A 21,837-nucleotide genomic window follows, 5' to 3' on the forward strand; every position below is an offset into this window, starting at 1 on the left:
TATTAAAATAAATATATATAAGTAGAAAGATGAGCAGAGCTGATAGTACTGATGCAATCTGAATCACAGAGTTTGTCAGAAATGATTCTACATTGGAAATAATCTTTAACATGATCTTTTAGTGACTGTCCAGTGAAAGTCTTACATGTATACCGAGTTGGCAGAATGAATGAAACAGCAGCATTTCAGAGCAAGTGTGGCAATATTCGGTCCTTACTCCATTCCTCTTCTGTCTGTAATTTTGTTGGAATTCTGTCTCGGTAAGTGTTTGAGGTTATGGATTCTCTCTACCACATATTCGCTGTATGATCTTGATTGTCACTTTCTGGCTGCTCTGCTAAAGGGCCTTATTGTTAATGCAAGTGTTTATGCACATTAAAGGCATGCGGTAATATTAATATGAAATCAATGCTAATCAGGTAATGCAAAAATATGCAAAATAGCTTATTACCTGTTAGCACAGTGAAAAAGTACACACTTTAAAATGTGCAAAATGCATCTCAGATTCACTAATATAAATAACTTAAATAGACCTCCTGGAAGTTCAGTTAAGTTTTTGCTTACCTTTCTGTATGTGTCCACACATTTATATGTGTGTACTTTACTGTCTGTGTAAGACATGACTTGTTTGAATCTCATTAACATTGTCACAGTTTATAGCCATTAATGTCAACTGTTATCACACATTAGTACACTGGCCCCTCTATCTCCCTTTGTCTCCTTTTTGTCAACAGAAATTGGGTGCTGATAATATAAGGTTTGTTTTTAGTGCCTTTTTCCCTTTGGAAGCTTTTATGTAGTTTGAGCAGTAGGAAAATGTTGCCAGATCATCCAGCCCAGAGGTGGCTGTATATGTCCTGAAGTACTAAAATTTGTAAAACACATAGGATCCTGCTTCAGTGAAAGGCACCATGTAATCAGCTTGTCAACTTGTTTTCAAAGTTTAAAGTATTATCTTATTGTTAATTAAGCTAATTTTAATTTGATAAATTTTGCAAGTAAATAGCTCCCACCCAACCTCTTCATTGCTGGATGTTACTGTGCTATTAAAATTGACATTTCAGGATCTCTCACTGCATTCTGCTAGCAACCTTCTTTTTTCCACTTCTGATTAGAAATGGACAGTATAAAAAATACTGAAGCTGAGATTTTGGTATGTTCATCTGTATAGTATTTGAAAATAACTGGTTGATAAATGTGATAACTAATTGAATTGCAAATCAATTGTACCATATCTATGTGGAATATAAAACCGTTTTGATGTTTATGTAAGCATCCTTTTCCAGAACACCTTTTCTACAGTTGCTATCAAATGTGTGTTTGTTTGGTATTTATATTTTGACCAGGTGGTGGCATATTTGTATGTAATACTCACGCTTCTTTCCCTTGTTCTCACAGTGGTTTACTCTTACCAAAGATGGTAGTAGAAGATTATGGTTTGGAGAGGACGGATATTGGGAACCTTGGCAGTGGGATTTACTTTGGTGATTCTATCAGGTCAGCCACACTTTTTGAACTTTGTAGATTTCAATTTTGAAACCTTCTATATCTAGATGTATATCTTAAAGAAGCAGTACCTGGATGATGATATTTTCTAATCTTATTACGCATATTAAGAACATAAGAAATTGCCATGCTGGGTCAGCCCAAGGATCCATCAAGCCCTGCATCCTGTTTCCAACAGAGGCCAAACCAGGCCACAAGAACCTGGCAATTACCCAAACACTAAGAAGATCCCATGCTACTGATGCAATTAATAGCAGTGGCTATTCCTTAAGTAAACTTGATTAATAGCCGTTAATGGACTTCTCCAAGAACTTCTCCAAACCTTTTTTGAACCCAGCTACACTAACTGCACTAACCACATCCTCTGGCAACAAATTCCAGAGCTTTATTGTGCTTTGAGTGAAAAAGAATTTTCTCCGATTAGTCCTAAATGTGCAACTTGCTAACTTCATGGAATGCCCCCTAGTCCTCGTTACGGTCCCGGGGGGCGGCCTGGGCCGTTTCAGGACGTCTTCGGGCCTGCAGGCCCTCCAGCGTGTCTCTCCCTCCTCGGGAGAGACATCGACGGCTTGGCGCGGCTGGCCCCGCCCCCTGATGCACGCGCGTGTGCGCGGGGAGGAGCTCCCCTTAAAGGGGCCAGCGTGGGAAAATCCTGTCTGCAACTGTGGATGACGTCAGACGCCTTCAGGGTATAAGTACCCTGCATCTACTTCACTCCAGTGCCTTGCAACAAGGTTCCTGGAGTTGGTGTGTTCTTGCTGCGTTCTTGGTTTGTTCTTCGTCCCGCTTCTGCCTTCCCTCCGCTGTTGATTCTTCTGGACTCTGACCCGTGGACTGGCTTTGGATCGCTCTCCGGGTCTGACCCCTGGACTGGCTTTGGATCGCTCTCTGGCTCCGACCTCTGGACTGGCTGCGGACCGCTCTCCGGCTTTGACCCATGGACTGGCTTTGGACCGCTCTCTGGATACCGACCCCTGGACTGGCTGCGGACCGTTCTTGGACTCCGACTCCTGGACCGACTTCTGGATTACCTACGACCTGCTGGAGGCGCCAGCCGTCCGGAACCACGACCTGCAGGAGGTGCCTGCATCCGGACCACCCTCACCTTCAGGAAGTCGCCTAAGTCCCAGCGGCCGTGTCCCTACGGGCTCCTCCTGGGGGGACTTCGGCTTCCAGGGTGAATCTCCTAAAGTCCCAGCGGCTGGAATCCTAAGGGCTCCTCCTGGGGGAGTGCCGGTCTCCAGGGCGAAGAGTTCTCTACCGCTCAGGTCCAACACCGTCCATCCGTCCAGTGGGGATCTAGTCCTTGGTCGCAAAGGACTTCACCATAGACCAGTGTGTCAGCCAGCACCGAGCTTCCGAACCACCTCCTGGTTGGGACATTCGCTGTGGACCTCTACAGCACTCCATCTTCTGTTCCAACCAGCCCAAGGGTCCACGAACGTAACAGTCCTTCTATTATTCGAAAGTGTAAATAACCGATTCACATCTACTCGTTCAAGACCTCTATCATATCTCCCCTCAGCCGTCTTTTCTCCAAGCTGAACAGCCCTAACCTCTTCAGCCTTTCCTCATAGGGGAGCTGTTCCATCCCCTTTATCATTTTGTTTGCCATTCTCAGTACCTTCTCCATCGCAACTATATCTTTTTTTTTTTAGATGCGGTGACCAGAATTGTACACAGTATTCAAGGTGCGGTCTCACCATGGAGCGATATAGAGGCATTATGACATTTTCTGTTTTATTAACCATTCCCTTCCTAATAATTCCTAACATTCTGTTTGCTTTTTTGACTGCTGCAGCACACTGAGTTGTCGATTTTAAAGTATTATCCACTATGATGCTTAGATCTTTTTCCTGGGTGGTAGCTCCTAATATGGAACCTAACATCGTGTAACTACAGCAAGGGTTATTTTTCCCTATATGCAACACCTTGCACTTGTCCACATTAAATTTCATCTGCCATTTGGATGCCCAATTTTCCAGTCTCACAAGGTCCTCCTGTAATATATCACAATCCGCTTGTAATTTAACTACTCGGAATAATTTTGTATCATCTGCAAATTTGATAACCTCACTCGTCGTATTCCTTTCCAGATCATTCATAAATATATTGAAAAGCACTGGTCCAGGTACAGATCCCTGAGGCACTCCCCTGTTTACCCTTTTCCACTGAGAAAATTGACAATTTAATCCTACTCTCTGTTTCCTGTCTTTTAACCAGTTTGTAATCCATGAAAGGACATCGCCTCCTATTCCATGACATTTTAGTTTTCTTAGAAGCCTCTCATGAGGGACTTTGTTGTTGTTATCCTTAACTTGCATAATAAGTGCAGTTTGTAAGCAAAGCTTGGATAACTACTTTTGACCTGGGGATTCAAAGTTAAGTTAGAGTCTATAAGTACTCCAAGACTTTTTGTGTGAGCTAGAACTTTAAACTCCTCATCACCTATGTGGATGTGTGATGGAATTGCATAGGTATCTCTGCGCTGAATTACAATGACTTCTGCTTTACTAAGTTTAAGAGCGAGCTTGTTGTGAGACAGCCATCATTTTATTGTGTTCAGGCATATAGCGATCAGGGGTGAAGTCTCTGACAAGGATGATCCCGTGGTTATGTAAAACTGGATATTATCCACATAGACGGAACCTTCTGCCTGAAAAGCTTAAGGAACAACCTTTGCTACTAAAATTTAGGAAGCTGGTAAAAAACACTATTTCAGCAAGCATTTGACACCTGAATCTAAAAAGCAATGCTTACTGTCACCCCTGTAATGAGATTGGTTTCCTAAATGTGTGTTCCTTAAGTCTGTATGGGTGTTTTTGTTTGTTTGTTTTTTTTAATTTATACTTTATTTGATTTTATCAATTTTACATTAATAAAAACATAAGAAAAGTTAAGGATAACAACAACAAAATTAAGAACAAAAATTACAAGAAGTAACCATTTATATGGATGGTTTTATTTAGTTTTAATCAGTTTATTTAGTTTTAAGAAAGCCTTAGGGTCACTTATCAAAACGCACTAACAGCCTACCGCATGTGATAACTACCGCATCGCGGCAGTAAAATTTAAATTAGGGGAAAGAGAGGAGTTAGGGAGGAGTTTGGGCGGGGTTAAGCAAATGAGGTGGCGGCACCGCTGCGGGCAATAATGTTTAGTACATTATCGCTGGCAGTAGTGCGAGCAATAACACCACCTTTTGCCGTGGCGCTATGGGAGCGATAGTGTGCGGTGCGGCCGCAACTGCGGCAGGTGAAAATGCACTGCTACAGTGCGGCCAGCTGCACACTGTTGCCCACCCCCCACCCCTTTGATTTTGCACATCGTCATTCTGCTGTAGTCATCATGGAATGATGAATTCCCTGTCTGTTTGTTATTATTAACTGTTATATATTTATGATTTTATGATTTTAATATTATAATCTTAAGATGTTGTCTTAAGGTGTCTGTTTGCTATTTATTTTGGGTTTTTATTTTGTTTTTAACTTTATCTACATTTACCTATTGTTATATGTTATTATGGATGTCACCTTGTAAACCGCTTACAAATTAATGAATAACGTCTATCCCCTCAGCACCCCTGTGTTTATGGATTATATCTTGGACCAGGTTCCATTAATCCACACCTATTGTTTTCTGCCAGATAAATAGGACTGGAACCAGCTTAGAACCGCACTTGATATTCCAACCTCCCTTAATTGATACAATTGATCACAGGATAGTCCTGTATCGAACACCGTAGAGATATATAACATGACCAATACATAACTCTTCCCTATATCCAACCCTCTTCTGATTGAGTCAAACAGGGAAATTAGAAGGATTTCAGCGTTCAGAGAACGTTGAAATCCAAACTGAAATTGATTCAGCACTTGCTGCTCCTCTATAAAGTCTGTAAATTGTTTTACTACTACAGACTCTATGATAATGGAGGTGAATGACAGGGATGAAATAGGCTGGTAGTTCAATAATACTGAAGGATCCAAGCTTTTTTTTTTAGCTTTGGTCTCATTGCAGCTGCTTTCAGCACCTCAGGGTTAAAACCCTCCTTCAATGACAAAATGGTTAAAACAGTCAGAAAAGGTGCAATTGTAGTTCTAATGGCTTGTAGCGAGTCCTTGCTACAAATGTTCAGTGCACAAAAAGCTGATTCATTGTCAAAATAGCATTCACTATTTCAAGTTCAGAGACTTCTTCAAAAGAGCTATATTTGATTCTAATTCATCTGGTTGATGATCAAACCACCTTGGGATATTGGCAAATATCATAGAAATTTTTAGTACTTTTTCAGAGATATATTTCAACTATAATGTTCATACTGGCACACTGCAATTGATCGGGGCTTTATAGTTGTTTTTTTTAACTAACCCAAAAATGAGTTTTGGATTTTGTTCTGCTGCTTGAATTTGCATGGTATAGAAGGATTTTCTTGCCTCATTGATTGATTGATTGAATTTTTATACATTTTCAGATGGCATTTATATAGGTTAAGTGCTTCTGAGGAATGGCATTTACACCATTTCCTTTCATATTTCATTAACAATTGTCTATTATGTCGAATCTCAACAGATATTCAGCTGGGCTCGTGTATCACCTGTCTGCTGCATGCGTATAGGGGCAGTATCATCCAATACAGCAAGCAAGGACTCGTCCCAGTGAGCAAGTACTGCTGTACAATTTTCAGCTATAGGTTTTTTCAGTTCTTCTCCTAGGAGCAATCCTAACAGTTCATGATCTATCCGGCCTTTTCTAGGTATAGGGGGATGATTAGTCAATGGAACATTCTGATGCCTAATCATGGGAAATGATACTCTAACTAAAAAGTGGTCAGAACAGAGTATTGGAGCACAAGTTTCAAACACTTGTATCAGTAATTGAGGCATTAAGATGTACGAGATCTAAACCATGCTTGTGTGTGGGCTGGTGTATCAGTTGCTCCCAATCAAGAGATCTCATATTATCTAAAAGTAACTCACAACTATGGGAAGGGGGGCATCTCATTTACATGGAGATTAAAATCACCTAAAATAATGGTGGAATTTAAATCAGCCTCTGATTGCAATAGCTGTTCAAAGAAGAGAGGAACATAAGAACATGCCATACTAGGTCAGACCAAGGGTCCATCAAGCCCAGCATCCTGTCTCCAACAGTGGCCAATCCAGGCCATAAGAACCTGGCAAGTACCCAAAAACTAAGTCTATCCCGTGTTACTGTTGCTAATAATAGCAGTTAGCCTCCATTATCCCAGGTGAAATATACACTAATCGTATATTAAAATTTCTAGAAAAAAGCATCAACATTTCATAAGGTGATCCCTCACCTAGATTTTCCTATTTAAAATTCCAATGGTCCTTAAAAGCAATCACAAGCCCACCATTCTTACCCTTAGCATGGGGCTGGGAGACAATACAGGAACCTGGAGGACAGATCTGATTGAACAATACCTATTAGGCAACTGTCCTCATTACCTCATCAACAAATAAACTTATTTTATCATTGGCAGCATAACTCATATTTATATTTATTTATCTCTATTTATAACTTGTCTCTCTGTATTGTTATGATTATTTTATTATGAATGTTTTATTTTGTAAGCTACCTCAAGAAAAAGAGAGTGCTGTTTAAAAATATTTAAAAATAAATAAATAAAATAATACACTAATGTGCATTTGGCCTCTTTCGATTTCGACCTGTAGTGTAATGTTTCCATTTTATCTGGCCTGGCTTGCAGTGTTCGGCTTTGGGGCCCATGAAAGACTGGTGAAGGTACAGTGCTTTCCTTCATCAGGGAGCAGGAAAGGTAGCTCTGTCTGGCTGTTGCTGAACGTAGACAGGGGCAGTTAGCTTATTATGCTTTGCAATCATGGAAAAATGGTAGATGTGGCAAAAAAGAAAAAAATATAATGCTACCGTATATCAATTCGTAACATGGAAGAAAAAAAAAAAGAGCATAACGAAAACAGTTTATTAACCTTGCAGAAACAAAGAAAAGGAGATTAGCTTACAAACAAGTGCCCCATTATTTACAGGCAAATAACAAAATAAAACACACACAGGGAGATCATATTCAAAAGAGCAAGTAAGTGGATATGTTATCTAGATAAGACATGCTGAATATCCGGATAAAGTTATGTGGATAACTTAAGGACAGCGTTTCTTTCCCACCAGACTTACCTGTATAATTTTAGCCAGACAGAGCTGAATATCAGCGCTGATGGGTTAAAAGTTTTACCACGCCCCTAGAACATCTTCAGACCCACCTCTTTTTATGCAGATATCTTTTGTGCAGATAATGATTTGACCAGACAAAATTTCCATGTCCAGAAAGAGCGGGATGGACAATTTAAACCCTGAAGATTTGTCTGGCTAACTTCCAGAGTCATCGTCTTATGAATAATGTATGAATTTATGATTCTGTTATTTTATGTTTTGGCATTTGTTTTTTTTTTATATGTGTCAATAATATCACAAAATCCCTGGTACAGTTTGGCATGATTGGTACTCTGCTCTGATGTGTCTTGGCAAGGAACAAAAAGGTCCATATTCAGGCCCTGTCTGGATTGGAAAGTTAGCTGGATAAACCTATCCAGCTGAATTTGGAAGGATATTCAGTGGGGCAGCCGCACTATTGAATATAAACGGCTGTCTTAAAGATAGAGGATAGCTGTATGGCATGACCAGAGTTAGCTGGACATGTTATTCAGCTAACTCTGAATATCAAATAATTGACAGGGTCATTTATCAAATTGCGTTTGGCATTTTCGCATGCGTTAACGCGTTTTCAAAAAGGATACGGAAAAGAAGCACAAAGACCCAAGTTTTGCAGTTCAAAAACACGGACTTTGATGAAATGGGGAAGTACCTGGAGGAAGAACTAAAAGGCTGGGAGAACGAGAGAGATGTGGATCAACAGTGGACCAATCTAAAAGGAGCAATTACCAAGGCAACTAATCTATATGTTAGAAAAGTAAAGAAAAGCAAAAGAAAAATGAAACCTATCTGGTTCTCAAAGGAGGTGGCTGACAAAATAAAGGCTAAAAGAACAGCATTCAAGAAATATAAAAGATCCCAAAGGGAGGAGCACAAAGAAGAATATCTGGTAGAACTGAGGGAGACGAAGAAATTAATCAAGACAGCAAAAAGTCAAGCGGAAGAGAGGATTGCCAAGGAGGTAAAGAGAGGTGACAAAACATTTTTCAGATACATCAGTGAAAAGAGAAAAGTTCAAAGTGGTATAGTGAAATTGAAAGGTGAAAAGGATCAATGTGTGGAGAGAGACGAAGAAATGACAGAAATATTAAACAAACACTTCAGTTCTGTATTCACTAAAGAGGACCCTGGAGAAGGACCGTCGCTAGTTAACAAGAAACTGGAGGGGAGTGGAGTAGATGTAACTCCATTTACAGTAGAAAATGTATGGGAAGAGCTGGAGAAACTGAAAGTGGACAAAGCCATGGGACCTGATGAAGTTCATCCCAGGATATTGAGGGAGCTCAGAGATGTGCTAGTGGGTCCGCTGTGTGACCCGTTCAATAGATCCCTAGAAACGGGAGTGGTGCCGAGTGATTGGAGAAGAGCGGTGGTGGTCCCGCTTTACAAGAGTCGGAACAGAGAAGAGACTGGTAAATACAGACCAGTTAGCCTCACTTTGATGGTGGGAAAAGTAATGGAGTCACTGTTGAAAGAGAGAATAGTGAACTATCTACAGTCGGGAGAATTGCTGGACCAGAGGCAGCATAGATTCACTAGGGGAAGATCCTGTCAGACAAATCTGATTGACTTTTTTGAATGGGTAACCAAGGAATTGGATCAAGGAAGAGCTCTTGATGTCATCTACTTGGATTTCAGCAAAGCTTTTGATACAGTCCTGCACAGGAGACTGGTTGACGGACAGAAGACAATGTGTGATGGTAAATGGAACTTACTCTGAAGAGAGAGCAGTTTTAAGCAGTGTACCGCAAGGATCGGTGTTGGGACCGGTCCTGTTCAATATCTTTGTGAGCGACATTGCGGATGGGATAGAAGGTAAGGTTTGTCTTTTTGTGGATGACACTAAGATCTGCAACAGAGTGGACACGCCGGAAGGAGTGGAGAGAATGAGATGGGATTTAAGGAAGCTGGAAGAGTGGTCAAAGATATGGCAGCTGAGATTCAATGCCAAGAAGTGCAGTCATGCATATGGGGAGTGGAAATCCGAATGAACTGTATTCGATGGGGGGAGAAAGGCTGATGTGCACTGAGCAGGAGAGAGACCTTGGGGTGATAGTGTCTAATGATCTGAAGTCGGCGATAGCAAAAGCCAGAAGAATGCTGGGCTGCATAGAGAGAGGAATATCGAGTAAGAAAAGGTAAGTAATTATCCCCTTGTACAGGTCCTTGGTGAGGCCTCACTTGGAGTACTGTGTTCAGTTCTAGAGACCGTATCTCCAAGGAGGCAGTCCAGAGAAGGGCGACTAAAAAGGTGGATGGTCTTCATCGAATGACTTATGAGGAGAGATTGAAGAATCTAAATATGTACACCCTGGAGGAAAGGAGGAGCAGAGGTGATATGATACAGACTTTCAGATACTTGAAAAGTTTTAATGATCCAAAGACAACGACAAATCTTTTCCGTCAGAAAAAAATCAGCAGAACCAGGGGTCACGATTTGAAGCTCCAGGGAGGAAGACTCAGAACCAGTGTCAGGAAGTATTTCTTCACAGAGAGGTTGGTGGATGCCTGGAATGCCCTTCCGGAGGAAGTGGTGAAAACCAGAACTGTGAAGGACTTCAAAGGGGCGTGGGATAAACACTGTGGATCCATAAAGTCTAGAGGACGTGAATGAAGAGTGGGTGGCTCGCGGGAATAACGGCTAATGCCTGGAGATAATACCCTTATTCAATAAACATACACACGGTTAATGCGACTCCAACATTGCTCTAAGACTCTAACATTGCTCTAAGCTTCAACGGCAAGAGGAAATGTGGAAAAAAGGATTTGCATTCACAAAAAAGTGGGGAGTAGCTTGCTTGTTACGGTGGTTACTACCCCAAACCAAATAAGCCTGATACTTCACTTCCAATGCATATCCAGCATAGCTCTCTGCTTCAACGGCAGGGGAGAAAATCTGATACTTCACTTTCAATGCATATCCAGCATAACTCTCTGCTTCAACAGCAGGGGGAATGAAGAAAAGTGGATCTATATACAGACAACAACCAACAAGGACTGAATTACATAGTCGGGGTAAACAAATAAGCATGGGTGTAGCTTGCTTATTGCGGCGGTTACTACCCCCAACTAATTAAGCTAGATATTTCACTTAGATGCAGTTCCAACACTGCTCTCTACATTAATGGTGGGGGTGGAAGGGAAATAGAACCAAAAGGTTGCTAAGAGCCAAGAGTAACAGAAAAGTATGAGAAAAAAAAAAGTGCGAAACTTGCTGGGCAGACTGGATGGGCCGTTTGGTCTTCTTCTACTGTCATTTCTATGTTTCATATGTGAAAAACGGCTTAACGCTTGTGCTAAGCATCATAATACATTATATGATGCAAATTTTTAAAAGGGGAGGGATTGGGGAGGAGTCCGAGGTGAGATTTCAGAAAAAAGTAGGCTGGCTTCATAGCACAATAATGCACAATATTGTACAGTTTAATGCCGAATATCTGTTTAAGCTGTGCGATATTGTGTGTTATGCCCATAATGCAATTTTGTGATTTTTTCACAAATTCCATTTTGAGCATTTTTAGGCTGGGGGAGAAGCTGAAAGAGAGAGAGAGACTGCCTCTGGGGGTGGCATCATAGTAAGTAGCTATTTATGCTACTATAAGAGGCTCACCTAGTAACTCGAGGTGAGATTTAGGTAGTAGTGTAGGGGTTAGGGGCCACTTTTACATGCAGAGTGAGACATACGAACAGAACAGTACACTCTTGTGAATATTTGATGTCCTTTGGAGTGAGGAAATTCATACAAAGATGAGATTTGTCCAATGTTCTCTCAACCTAGCTTGATGTTACCCAGGTAGAGAGTCCATCAAGCTAGGGTGAGAGAACAGAGGGAGGAAAGTTGTTGCTGCAGTTGAAACACTGATGAGATGTCTCTTCCAAACTTCAACTAGCCTGATTCTCCCAAAATTGTCAGAGACTCATGGCACCTTACTGCCTAACAGATTTAATAAGGCATACGTTTTCAACAGTCCACTTTGTTAGATGCATGCAGTGTAGTATGTGTGTATTTTTTTATATAGATAGATAGCTAGAAAAACCCCCATGACTGACATGCTTGGGAAATAGACTCTGCAAATATGTGCTATCTGAGTGCTCTCTCTTTCCCTCCCCTTGCAGGGAACAGGAAGACAGGGATAATAGTGCATTGGACAGAGAAAAGCTAGTCTGCTCCCTAATCCACCCTTCCCTTCCTTGCATTTCCCCTCCCCACCCTTCCTCTCAACGTGCTGTCTAGGCAAGATGCGGTTAATTGAGTATTCCAGATAGTTGAGTGTCCGATAATGTGGCTTTTATTCTGTGTGTATAGATGTCTTTTCCACTATACTATGCTTGTGATGAAGTGGACACTGCTTTGTCTTCAAAAGCGCGATTCAGTAGGTCCCAGAGTATCTCTCTCAACGTAGATTCTCCTACTCTCCCACAAGGGAACTGCATTCTTCTCTCCTCCTCTCCTCTGGTTTCTGCCAGACTAACATGCCTAAGAGTGTGCACCAAGAATATGGAAAAAGATAACTGTTACCCTTTCACCTTGAGACTTGTTACATCACTTTCCAGAAGAAAATCAAGGCTTAGCAGTTTACCAGGCCTTTCCTTAGATTCCATGAGACAGACTTTCCCTTATCCTACCCGACTAACAGAACTCCTTGATCACGAGCCCACAAGTGCTGCCACCATTGGGTTAATCCTACATAATGGATTCTTAAAAGTTGCTTGTCTTATTATATATGCATTTGTTCTCTTATACCTATATCTTATTCTTGCTGTGCATCTCACCAAGTAGACCTTTCATTATCTATTATATGTACTGCCCTAGATGATTACTTACAGTCTACCTAATGTCTTTAACCATAAACTGTATATATGCTTTACTTTCATAATTAATTCTCTTTGTTTTGATTGTAATTTAGGAAACAGCTGTACTTGTAACTTTCATTATAATTTTGATTGTAATCTGCCTTCAAACTAATTTAGGAAAAAGGCAGAATATCTAATATTTATAAATAAGTAAGTAAAGCTTATGCCTCAATATATCTGTTAGTCTATAATATACCACACAGCAAAGAAAAATCCAAACTGCTAGTGCATTACCAAATGTGATAAAAAACCCCAAAAAACAAAACTTGTATCAAAAATATTATTAAATTTTTTACATTTTTTCAAAGCACAATCGTATGTGGAAAAACTCTGGAAACATAGTCTCGGAGAAAACCACTCTGCTTTGTAATCATAGCCCTTATCTTCTGAAAAGACTAAATATTCAACTCCACCCATATATACACAAAAATCATATTTTATCAAATACTTTTACATAAAATACTAAAAATGCACTTAAAATCCACGTCCCTTGTTTTTTTGAAGATTCCAGACTTTACCTGATATTGCTCTGTGTTTTGGCTATCTGCTTCACGGGTGACATAAATTTGGATGATTTTGCTTCCTTAACATCTGGAGTGCATTAAATCTAAATAACATTGTCCCTTTAGATTTATTTATTTATTTATTTAGGATTTTTCTATACCGACATTCTTGAACCAAATATCAAATCATATCGGTTTCCATATAACGGAATAGTTGCGGCTAAGGCGTTACATAGAACATCTGGGCAATGAACATAGAACAAGTCAACAATAACAATAACAGTGAACATAGAACAAATCAGCAATAACAAGCAACAGTAAAATAATTCTTCAGTGAATAACATAATAAATAGAGGCGCATAATAATATAATTTATAGAGCCACAGCAACTGGGGCAGCTGTGGGCGTAACATACTATAATACTTTTAATGGAATATCATTGTGGGACTGCTTCATAGGTAGGGCGTGGCGGGGGCTTAAGGCATAGCGTGGCAAAGAGGAATTTGGCTGGAGGAAAGAGGGAAGGGGGAAGGGGGGAAGGAGATGGGGCATAGAGTCATGATCAGAGGGCTCTGTTAAGGATGTAATGGGTGCTCAAGTATCTCTTTAGAGTCCTGATATGTCTTAAGTCCGGGGGTTCCCTGGTGGTTCCCTGGTGGCCTGTTAAGTTTATTGACCAGTGTCCGAGTAATGTTGAGGTTCTGGGAAGGCTTGTCTGAAAAGCCATGTTTTGAGGTGTTTTTTAAAAATTTGGAGCGAGGGTTCTTGGCGAAGCTCAGGTGGTAGCGAGTTCCAAAGGCTGGGCCCGGCTGTGGAGATAGCACGTTTTCTTAAAGTGGTTTTGGTCGGAGGTGCGTATAGTGATCCTTTATAGGCGTTTCTGATTGGTCTAGCTGATGTTTGAGTGCGGAGTTGAGAGCTTAGTTTGAGGTGGGCGATGCCGTGGATGTCCTTGTGAATCATCATTAGTGTTTTGAAGGTGATCCTGTATTTTATGGGAAGCCAGTGTAGACTGCGGAGTATTGGTGTAATGTGCGCTCTTTTGTTTGAGTTGGTGAGTAACCTAGCCGCAGCATTCTGGACCATCTGTAAAGGTTTGGTGGTTATTGCAGGGAGGCCTAGGAGGAGAGAATTGCAGTAGTCTAACTTTGTAAGGATGATAGATTGGACTCTAGCCGGAAGTCACTGAAATGTAGAAGGGGTTTCAAGTTTTTGAGGACTTGTAGTTTGAAAAAACATTCCTTGGTTGTGTTATGGACGAACGATTTTAAGTTGAATAGGTTGTCGAGCCGAACCCCAAGGTCTCTGACGGAGGGGGTGTGTTTGATGAATGTGTTTGCGAATTGGGATGCGCTTTGTGAATTGAGGAGATTGTGTTTTTCATCTGGAGAGATGATGAGGATTTCGGTCTTATTTGAGTTAAGGATGAGGTTCAGGCTGCTAAGTAGGTTAGTGATGGATTGTAAACAGCAATTCCAGTGTGCCCAGGTTTTTTGCAGGAATTCGGTGATTGGAAGAAGAATTTGAACGTCATCAGCGAAAATGTAGTAAGTTAGTTTGAGGTTGGAGAGTAGATGGCAGAGAGGTAGTAGATAAATGTTGAAGAGTGTAGGAGAGAGGGATGAACCTTGTGGGACTCCCTGGTTTGATTTGATTGGGAGAGATTCTTTGTTATTAATTTTGACCTTATAGTACCTATCTTCAAGGAACGATTTGAACCAATCATGTGCCTCTCCTAGAATGCCGATATCTGCTAAGCGTTCCAGTAGTATGGAGTGATTGACCGTATCGAAGGCAGCGGATAAGTCGAGAAGAGCGAGAAGGTAAGGTTGTTTTTTTTCCAAGTTGAGAAGGATAGTGTCAGATAGTGATGAAAGTAGGGCTTCAGTATTTTGAGATTTTCTGAATCCGAACTGGAAGGGAGAGAGTAAGTTATTCTCCTCGAGATAATCAGACAGTTGTTTGTTTACTCTTGAGATCAGGGGAAGATTGGCTATTGGACGGTAGTTGGCAGGGTCAGCTGGAGGAAGGTTAGGTTTTTTTAGTAAAGGTTTTAGTATGGCTAGTTTTAATTGATCTGGGACCTTGCCTTGTGTTAGAGAGCAGTTGATGATGTCTGCTAACGATTGAGAAATTGTGTTGGGAATGGCGAGTAGAAGATTGGAGGGTATGGTGTCCAACGGGTGAGAAGAAGGTTTTAGCTTTTTGAGGATGGCAGCGATCTCCATTGCGGATGGGGTCTCAAAGGATGTAAGGTTAACGCTCCTCGTAGGTGGAGCGGTGCTGGAAGGAAATGTTGTTGGTTGAGATGCGGAGAAAGGCTTGATGAGATTGGATATCTTTTTGTCGAAGTAGATGGCAAGTTCATTGGCTTTACTGGAAGCTTGCTCATCTGGGATGATAGATGGCGAGGGTTTTGTTAGAGATGATACGATTGAGAATAAAGCTTTGGGGTCGAATGAGAAGTTATGGATTTTTTTGGCAAAGAAGTCTTTTTTGGCGTTGAGAATGGCATTCTTGTATGTATTGAGGTGGGCTTTGTAGATTAAAAGTGAGTCAGTAGATGGGGTCTTGCGCCATTTGAGCTCTTTGTTACGGAGTTTTTGCTTGATGCTTTTTAAATCCGGGGTGTCCCGCGGATTTCTGTTGGCTTGGGATCAAACTCTTCTACCAAAAAGAAAGAAAAATGCTATATTTAAGGAACTCCTCCCAAAAGAACCAATCACAGCTCCATTAAATAACATATAATCAAGTTAAAAAGTTCATTCCAACTCACATGAAGTTCCATAATTTTTAATTTAAATATTGTCATTCCTTAAAATTCAGTATCTTTTATATCTTCTCCCTCCGTTCGTAGATTTGTTCAATCACAAACCATTGTAACTGATCAAATGAACGTGAATACTTAAATCGATGTGAAACCAGAGGAGCTATCAACTGTAGTGAGGCAACTACAATGTTCTATTAGCCTCCTTTTAAAGTAGTCTGACCCACATATAACAATGGACAAGGGCAAATAATATATACTAGTTTTGTTGATATGCACGTAGTTGAATGACATAGTTCAAACACTTCTTGTGTGATTGAATACATTTATTTATTTATTTATTTATTTAACATTTTTTATATACCGGCATTCGTAGGACACATCATGTCGGTTCACAATTAACTGAGAAAGGAAAGGAAATTACATTGAACAGGGGGGTTTAACTGGGAGATATTGGATAATAATTGGATAAAAAGAACAAGGTGAATGGCGAAGTACGAGAGAGAGAGAAAGCAAGCATGGATAACTTAAAATGGAAAGATATGGATTTAAAATTACATATGTGAACTTATTTACAAAGTTGGGGGGAGGGGTGGGGGGAGAGAGAAGGGGGAGAATATATGCGAGAGAGGAGGTAAGGATAAGGGAGGGATTTAAAAAGGTAAGGAAAGCGGGGAAGGGGAAGGCTGTAGAGGCTAATGGAGGGGAGAGGGGGGGGGGGAGTGAGGGGGAGTATGGGGTGTACTGGAAGGGTTACCAGGGTGGGAAAGGTGGGAAGGGCTGAATATAGAATACCCCTATACACAAAAGGTAAAACTCCCACAAGAAAAGTATCTCTCATGCTGTAAACAGTTATCTGATCCTCAAATGGGTAAGACTGAATTCACCACCATATCCCTAACATTCCGTGCACAAATAAAGTTATTCCTGGGAATTCCATAAACACAGAGGAGGTAATTTTCAAAGCAAAATGTAACATACTATTCAAAAGCCCATTTGCATTTTCCTTTGAAAATTACCCTGAAGTGGATTGTGAGGACATGCCAGTAGTTATATATAATGCAATGCATTTCATGTGCTTCTGGCTTATTGGTTGTTTCTTTTTATTTTCTTCTATAAAAGCACAAGCATCAAGTACTCAAAGCCCAGTGAAACAGATGGCTCCCGACTCTTAGTGGTTTGTGATGTGGCTCTTGGAAACTGCAGGGAGCTGTATAAGAGAGACTGCTCATTAACTGATGCCCCACCAGGATATCAGAGTGTACATGGGGTTCGTAAAACAGAAGATATCCTCTCAGACTTTGAGGTAGGAACATTTTACATTGACCCATACCATTCTGGGGACGGAACCTTGAAAACTGTTTGAAAGGGCCCCTCGGAAAGCATGTCATGTGTCTGTGTGATAGTGCTGCGTGCTACCATTCAGATGCTGCAGGTCTTGGAAGTGACTGTGCATTCTGCAGGGGGCAGCATCTGCTGGCACATGAGCTTGGCGAAGGTCTCATCCTCAAAGGGTTCGTCTGAAGGTTTGAATTATTTACACAGTCAGCTAGACAGTGTGAGAATTAAAGGGATGGGAAGAAAACAAAGGTCAGCTTTTAATTTTTATTCATAGATTTTCCAAAAGTACATCAAAGAAAGTTGTTGTTAGGAACAATATGTAAAAGATAAAATCATAGCAAAGGATAATTTTAATGAAGAAAAAAGATATATTCTTATGTATTCCTTCAGTCCACAGATTTACGGGGGATAACTTATTCAAATGTACAGCAAGATGTTGGGCTCAGCTTCCACTTTCATTGATCGGTAGAGTAAATTTGATAAAGATGGTTATTCTGCCCCAACTAATTTATCCTTTCATACATTTACCATGTGACATTCCTTCACAGACGTTCCGACAACTACGAGGCACGATGTCCAGTTTTATATGGCAGGGTAGACCGGCTACTTTGGTCAAACACTGGGATGTTGGTGGGCTAAGTCTCCCTGAGTTCCAGTGGTATTACTGGGTGTGTCGCTTAGCTTGTTTACAGGAATGGGTGGGAGTGGATTCCCCTCAGGCCTGGATGGAGATTGAAGGCGAGGCAGCAAAAGGATATAGTCTGGCCTCTTTACTACATATGCCATCTTCGTTTCCTAAGCTTCGGGCCATATTGAGGGATTACAAAATAATTTCACATAGTCTCAGAATTTGGAGGCTAGCCCAGAGTCTGCTCTCTAGTTCAGGTGATTTCAGATCCCACATGACTTCCTTGATATGCAAGCCAGTGGTCTCACCTAGTACATTTTCGCTAGACATGGAACACTGGGCAACAGCTGGCCTGCAGTTTCTAGGGCAGCTGGTTGAAGATGGTCACCTTAGATCTTTTACAGATATGCTAAGTACCTTTGATATCCCTTCCTCCACTCAATATCTTTATTTGCAATTACGCAGAGATATTTCTCGGGATATTCAAATTGATCAGATATTGGAAGAATATGTGGGGGTGGAAGGGATGATTAGTTGTTTCCTCAGACCCCGCCATCTGATCTCTGTTTTATATATTTCCTTCAGGTCTGATTTGGGGGGATCGGAGACTTCTCTGGGGCTGATCGAACAATGGAATACAGATTTGAATGTAAATTGGGATAATAGGGATTGGCAGTCTATTTGGAAACACTCTTGCAGAATTACTATCTTTGTAAGGGTCAAGAGTTGCTCTTTAAGCTGGCCTGCAGACTGTACCGCATGCCCATCTTTTTTTCCAGATTTAGCAATTCCGGGGCTGATTGCTGAAGGAAGTGTGGACAGGTAGGATCGAATCTCCATATGTGGTGGGGGCATTGAATGATACACATTTTTTGGGCGAGTGTTGCGGACTGCATATCAGCTATATGTTCTCAGTCACTAGAACCAGATCCTGTATTGTTTTTACTGGGCTGTTGGCCCAATCATCTCATCATGCGAGGACACAGGAAGCTGGTGGGACATCTCTTACATGTGCTCATTTGACGGTGGCCCACATGTTGCAGAGATCATGGATCCTGCATCCACACTCCACTCCATGGCTCCACTCTTCTTCTCTGCTGCAGACAGCCACAACACCCTAGAAACTGCCATCTCCATCTCGGGCAAAGATGCAATGTCATTTATCTGTGATAGGGGCAGCAGCAGATTTCTCACCCCTCATTGCCTGAAAACCCAGGTGAATGGGAGGAACATGCAACTCCAGAGGCAGCGATGTCTCAGCATCAGGGATGGCTGGCAGCGAACCTTCTCCTGACAGAACACCCAATGACATCTCACAGAAGTGTTGTTTATTTGGTTGGTTTTTTGTTTTTTTTTAAATAAATGATTAACTGCACCTGATATCAGGACATATCTATCCATGGGGCCTATCTGTGATGGAGTGGCTGAAACCTTGGGAAAAGTATCAGCATTCCTGTTATGCTTCCCCATTATAGAACCAGAAGTAAAACTGTGTCACAATTGTCTGAAAACTGGAGAATGATACAACAATATGGCCCGTGTAGTAACCTTTGAACGCCTTCATTTTCATTGGAGCATATGTGCAGTAGGGAGGGAGGGGAGGGGGGAAAGGATATCATAATTTGTGGTGAATAACGAGACTGAGATTATTCAGATGTTATGTATTGTTTATTTTGTATTTTACACCAATAAAAATGTTCATACAAAAAAAGAAGTAAAACTGTGTCTCTGTCTCTGTTGCCTTGCTCAGTCTGCCCTTGCCCTGTGTTGCCTCGCCCAGTCTGCCTGCCTTGTCCTTGTCCTCGAAATCTTCTTGTCATGCCTTGTTCGTCTTGTCCTGTCTTGTCCCACTGTGTCTTGTCTGTCTTCTCCGGTTCTGACCTTTGCTTCAGACTTTGATTACTCCCTTGTTGACCACCTAGACTTGACCTTGCCTCATATCCTGGCTACACCCTGTCTGCTGCCTGCCCTGACTCTTGGCCCATCCCTTGACTCTCTCTTGGTTCGCCCTCAGGACCCACCTAAGTCCTGCCGGCCCCTTGAACCCAAGGACTTAACCTGTGCAGAACAGGTATAGTTTAGGCGTAGCTCCAGTTTATCCCAGACCAGGTCAAGTTTGCCAGCTGTCAGCAGGGATCTAGTAGGTACGCCTACTGGGCTGCATCAACTTTGCCACAGCGCAAGGGATTTAGTACTGGATCTCATGATTTTTAAATTTGATTTAGATTTATGTTGGTAATTGTACATAAGAGTCCCAGATGGGCAATTAATACAGTTAACTAAAATATATTTCATTCATTTTACATTCTCTAATGACAGCCCATCATATTATGACATTTGATCATTATGCCCATGCTTCTCACAAGTATTCTAGATTCTTGATGAGTGCTTGTTTGAATAAATTATTGATATAATATGGTCCCATTTTGTATTTTTGTCTCAATAAATCTGCATATTAAAGCTGTTTCATCTCTGTTTCCCTCACCTGTTTGTTTAGTTTCACTTTGTTATATTCTACAGCTTAGCTTTGTTGTTTAAAGCATGCTTTTTTCATGATTAGATAGATCTTGTGAGTGTACTTTAAAAAAAACCTCCTATTTGGACAGAATTGATTTTTTTTCGATATGTTTTGTAGTTGTAAGATTTGTCTATATGTCTGTACACAGTTTTTGTAGTAATTTGTTTGCTTTTTTTTTAATAGGATGATGAGTTTGTTGTATACAGTACAACTCAAGTCAAAATGAGATATATCATAAAGTTTTGCATTGGGGAAGACAATGTGAAAGAGTTTCATCCTGATCAGAGCATTACCGAGTTAGCAGAAAGTGTCCCAAGTATGTCAAACGTACAACTGGAAGGTAAAATTATTTTTTCTATTTCATTTGTTATCACTTCTGGTCACAAGTTTACAGACACATCCAGAAACATTAGCTATTACTTGATTTCAAGACCATGACTTTTTATCGTGATAAAAATCAGCATTTTCACTTCATTGTTGCTATCACCAAATTAGTAATGACTCTGAAAAGCTTGTTGCAAATGTTTTAAGTTAATCCAGTAAAAGGTAAGGCCTACAGCTTTTATTTCTCTCAGATTTTTGAAATTAGGCATCATTTGCCCAGTGATTTTATTTGCTGCAACACTTAGAAGGGGAAATAAAATCCAAAGAGTAAATCATTCATGTACTTGCTTATGCAAAAAGTGCTATGCAACCTTTGTCAAGTTCTTACATTTTCACACTGCTTTGTGAAAGTCTTTCAGCATTTTTGCAGGCATGTTTACTCTCACAATTTTTCCTGTGGAATATTTTCCATTCCTGAAGTTGCAGGAAATCCAAAAAGTCAGCAAACTGCAGCGCTTCAAGATTCTGCAAGTCAATAGATGTGCAAACTTTTTCCTGAAACTTCTATCTGGCCATCAGTTTCCTCTGTTGATTCACCAAATTTGTGGGCTTCCAGATATATAACAAACCTGAGCTCCCCACTGGTTGCTAGTAAATCAGGATACTCTGAATAAATATTTAAGGTTCCTGACAAAATCAACATCTAGTTTAGGATAGTAAAATGTATTGACTTTTTTTACTTCTGTCAAAATAATAAAAGGCAACTTGATAACCTTTCAGCAAAAGCGAATAAACATGTTTCTTCTTCATACTATTCATGTTTAGAGATTTCTTTGGATACAAACTCTTTGCATGAGATGAAAGCTGGCCTTCTGGATACTTCTGGCAACCCCATTCCACTCAGAGACATTCATATTAAGGGAAGAATAATGGACTTAATTGCACAGGTAAATCTTATCTTTTGTGTTTTTAAATCCTTTGAAACTGCACATCTAAAGTCTGGTGCTCTCTTTGTAGTCTTCTGTTGACAAAGATAAGGCTTTGAGCCATTTACCTAAACCTCTGCTGACTCGCTCACAACACTCCAGAATTTGAATGAAGCTCTACAAGCTATTTTGTTTTCCCTAGAAAGATCTCTGGCAGTGCACAGTTTAACACTCAGTACCACAGCCTGTGACTGCCA

At 40.7% G+C, this 21,837-nt stretch overlaps 1 protein-coding gene across 3 annotated transcripts in view; it reads left to right on the forward strand.

Moving 5' to 3' along the window:
* Nucleotides 1-21,837, forward strand: part of PARP4 (poly(ADP-ribose) polymerase family member 4) — a 376,732-nt gene that overhangs the window by 72,701 nt on the left and 282,194 nt on the right. For all 3 annotated transcript variants that reach the window (XM_029602495.1, XM_029602494.1, XM_029602496.1), the window contains exons 11-15: nt 123-260; nt 1,399-1,497; nt 16,966-17,149; nt 20,514-20,670; nt 21,480-21,601. In XM_029602495.1, the coding sequence (XP_029458355.1) occupies nt 123-260; nt 1,399-1,497; nt 16,966-17,149; nt 20,514-20,670; nt 21,480-21,601 (700 nt within the window). The remainder of the gene's footprint in view (nt 1-122; nt 261-1,398; nt 1,498-16,965; nt 17,150-20,513; nt 20,671-21,479; nt 21,602-21,837) is intronic.

This window comes from Rhinatrema bivittatum, chromosome 5, assembly GCF_901001135.1.
Source record: "Rhinatrema bivittatum chromosome 5, aRhiBiv1.1, whole genome shotgun sequence".
In the NCBI taxonomy this organism is placed as follows: Eukaryota; Metazoa; Chordata; class Amphibia; order Gymnophiona; family Rhinatrematidae; genus Rhinatrema; species Rhinatrema bivittatum.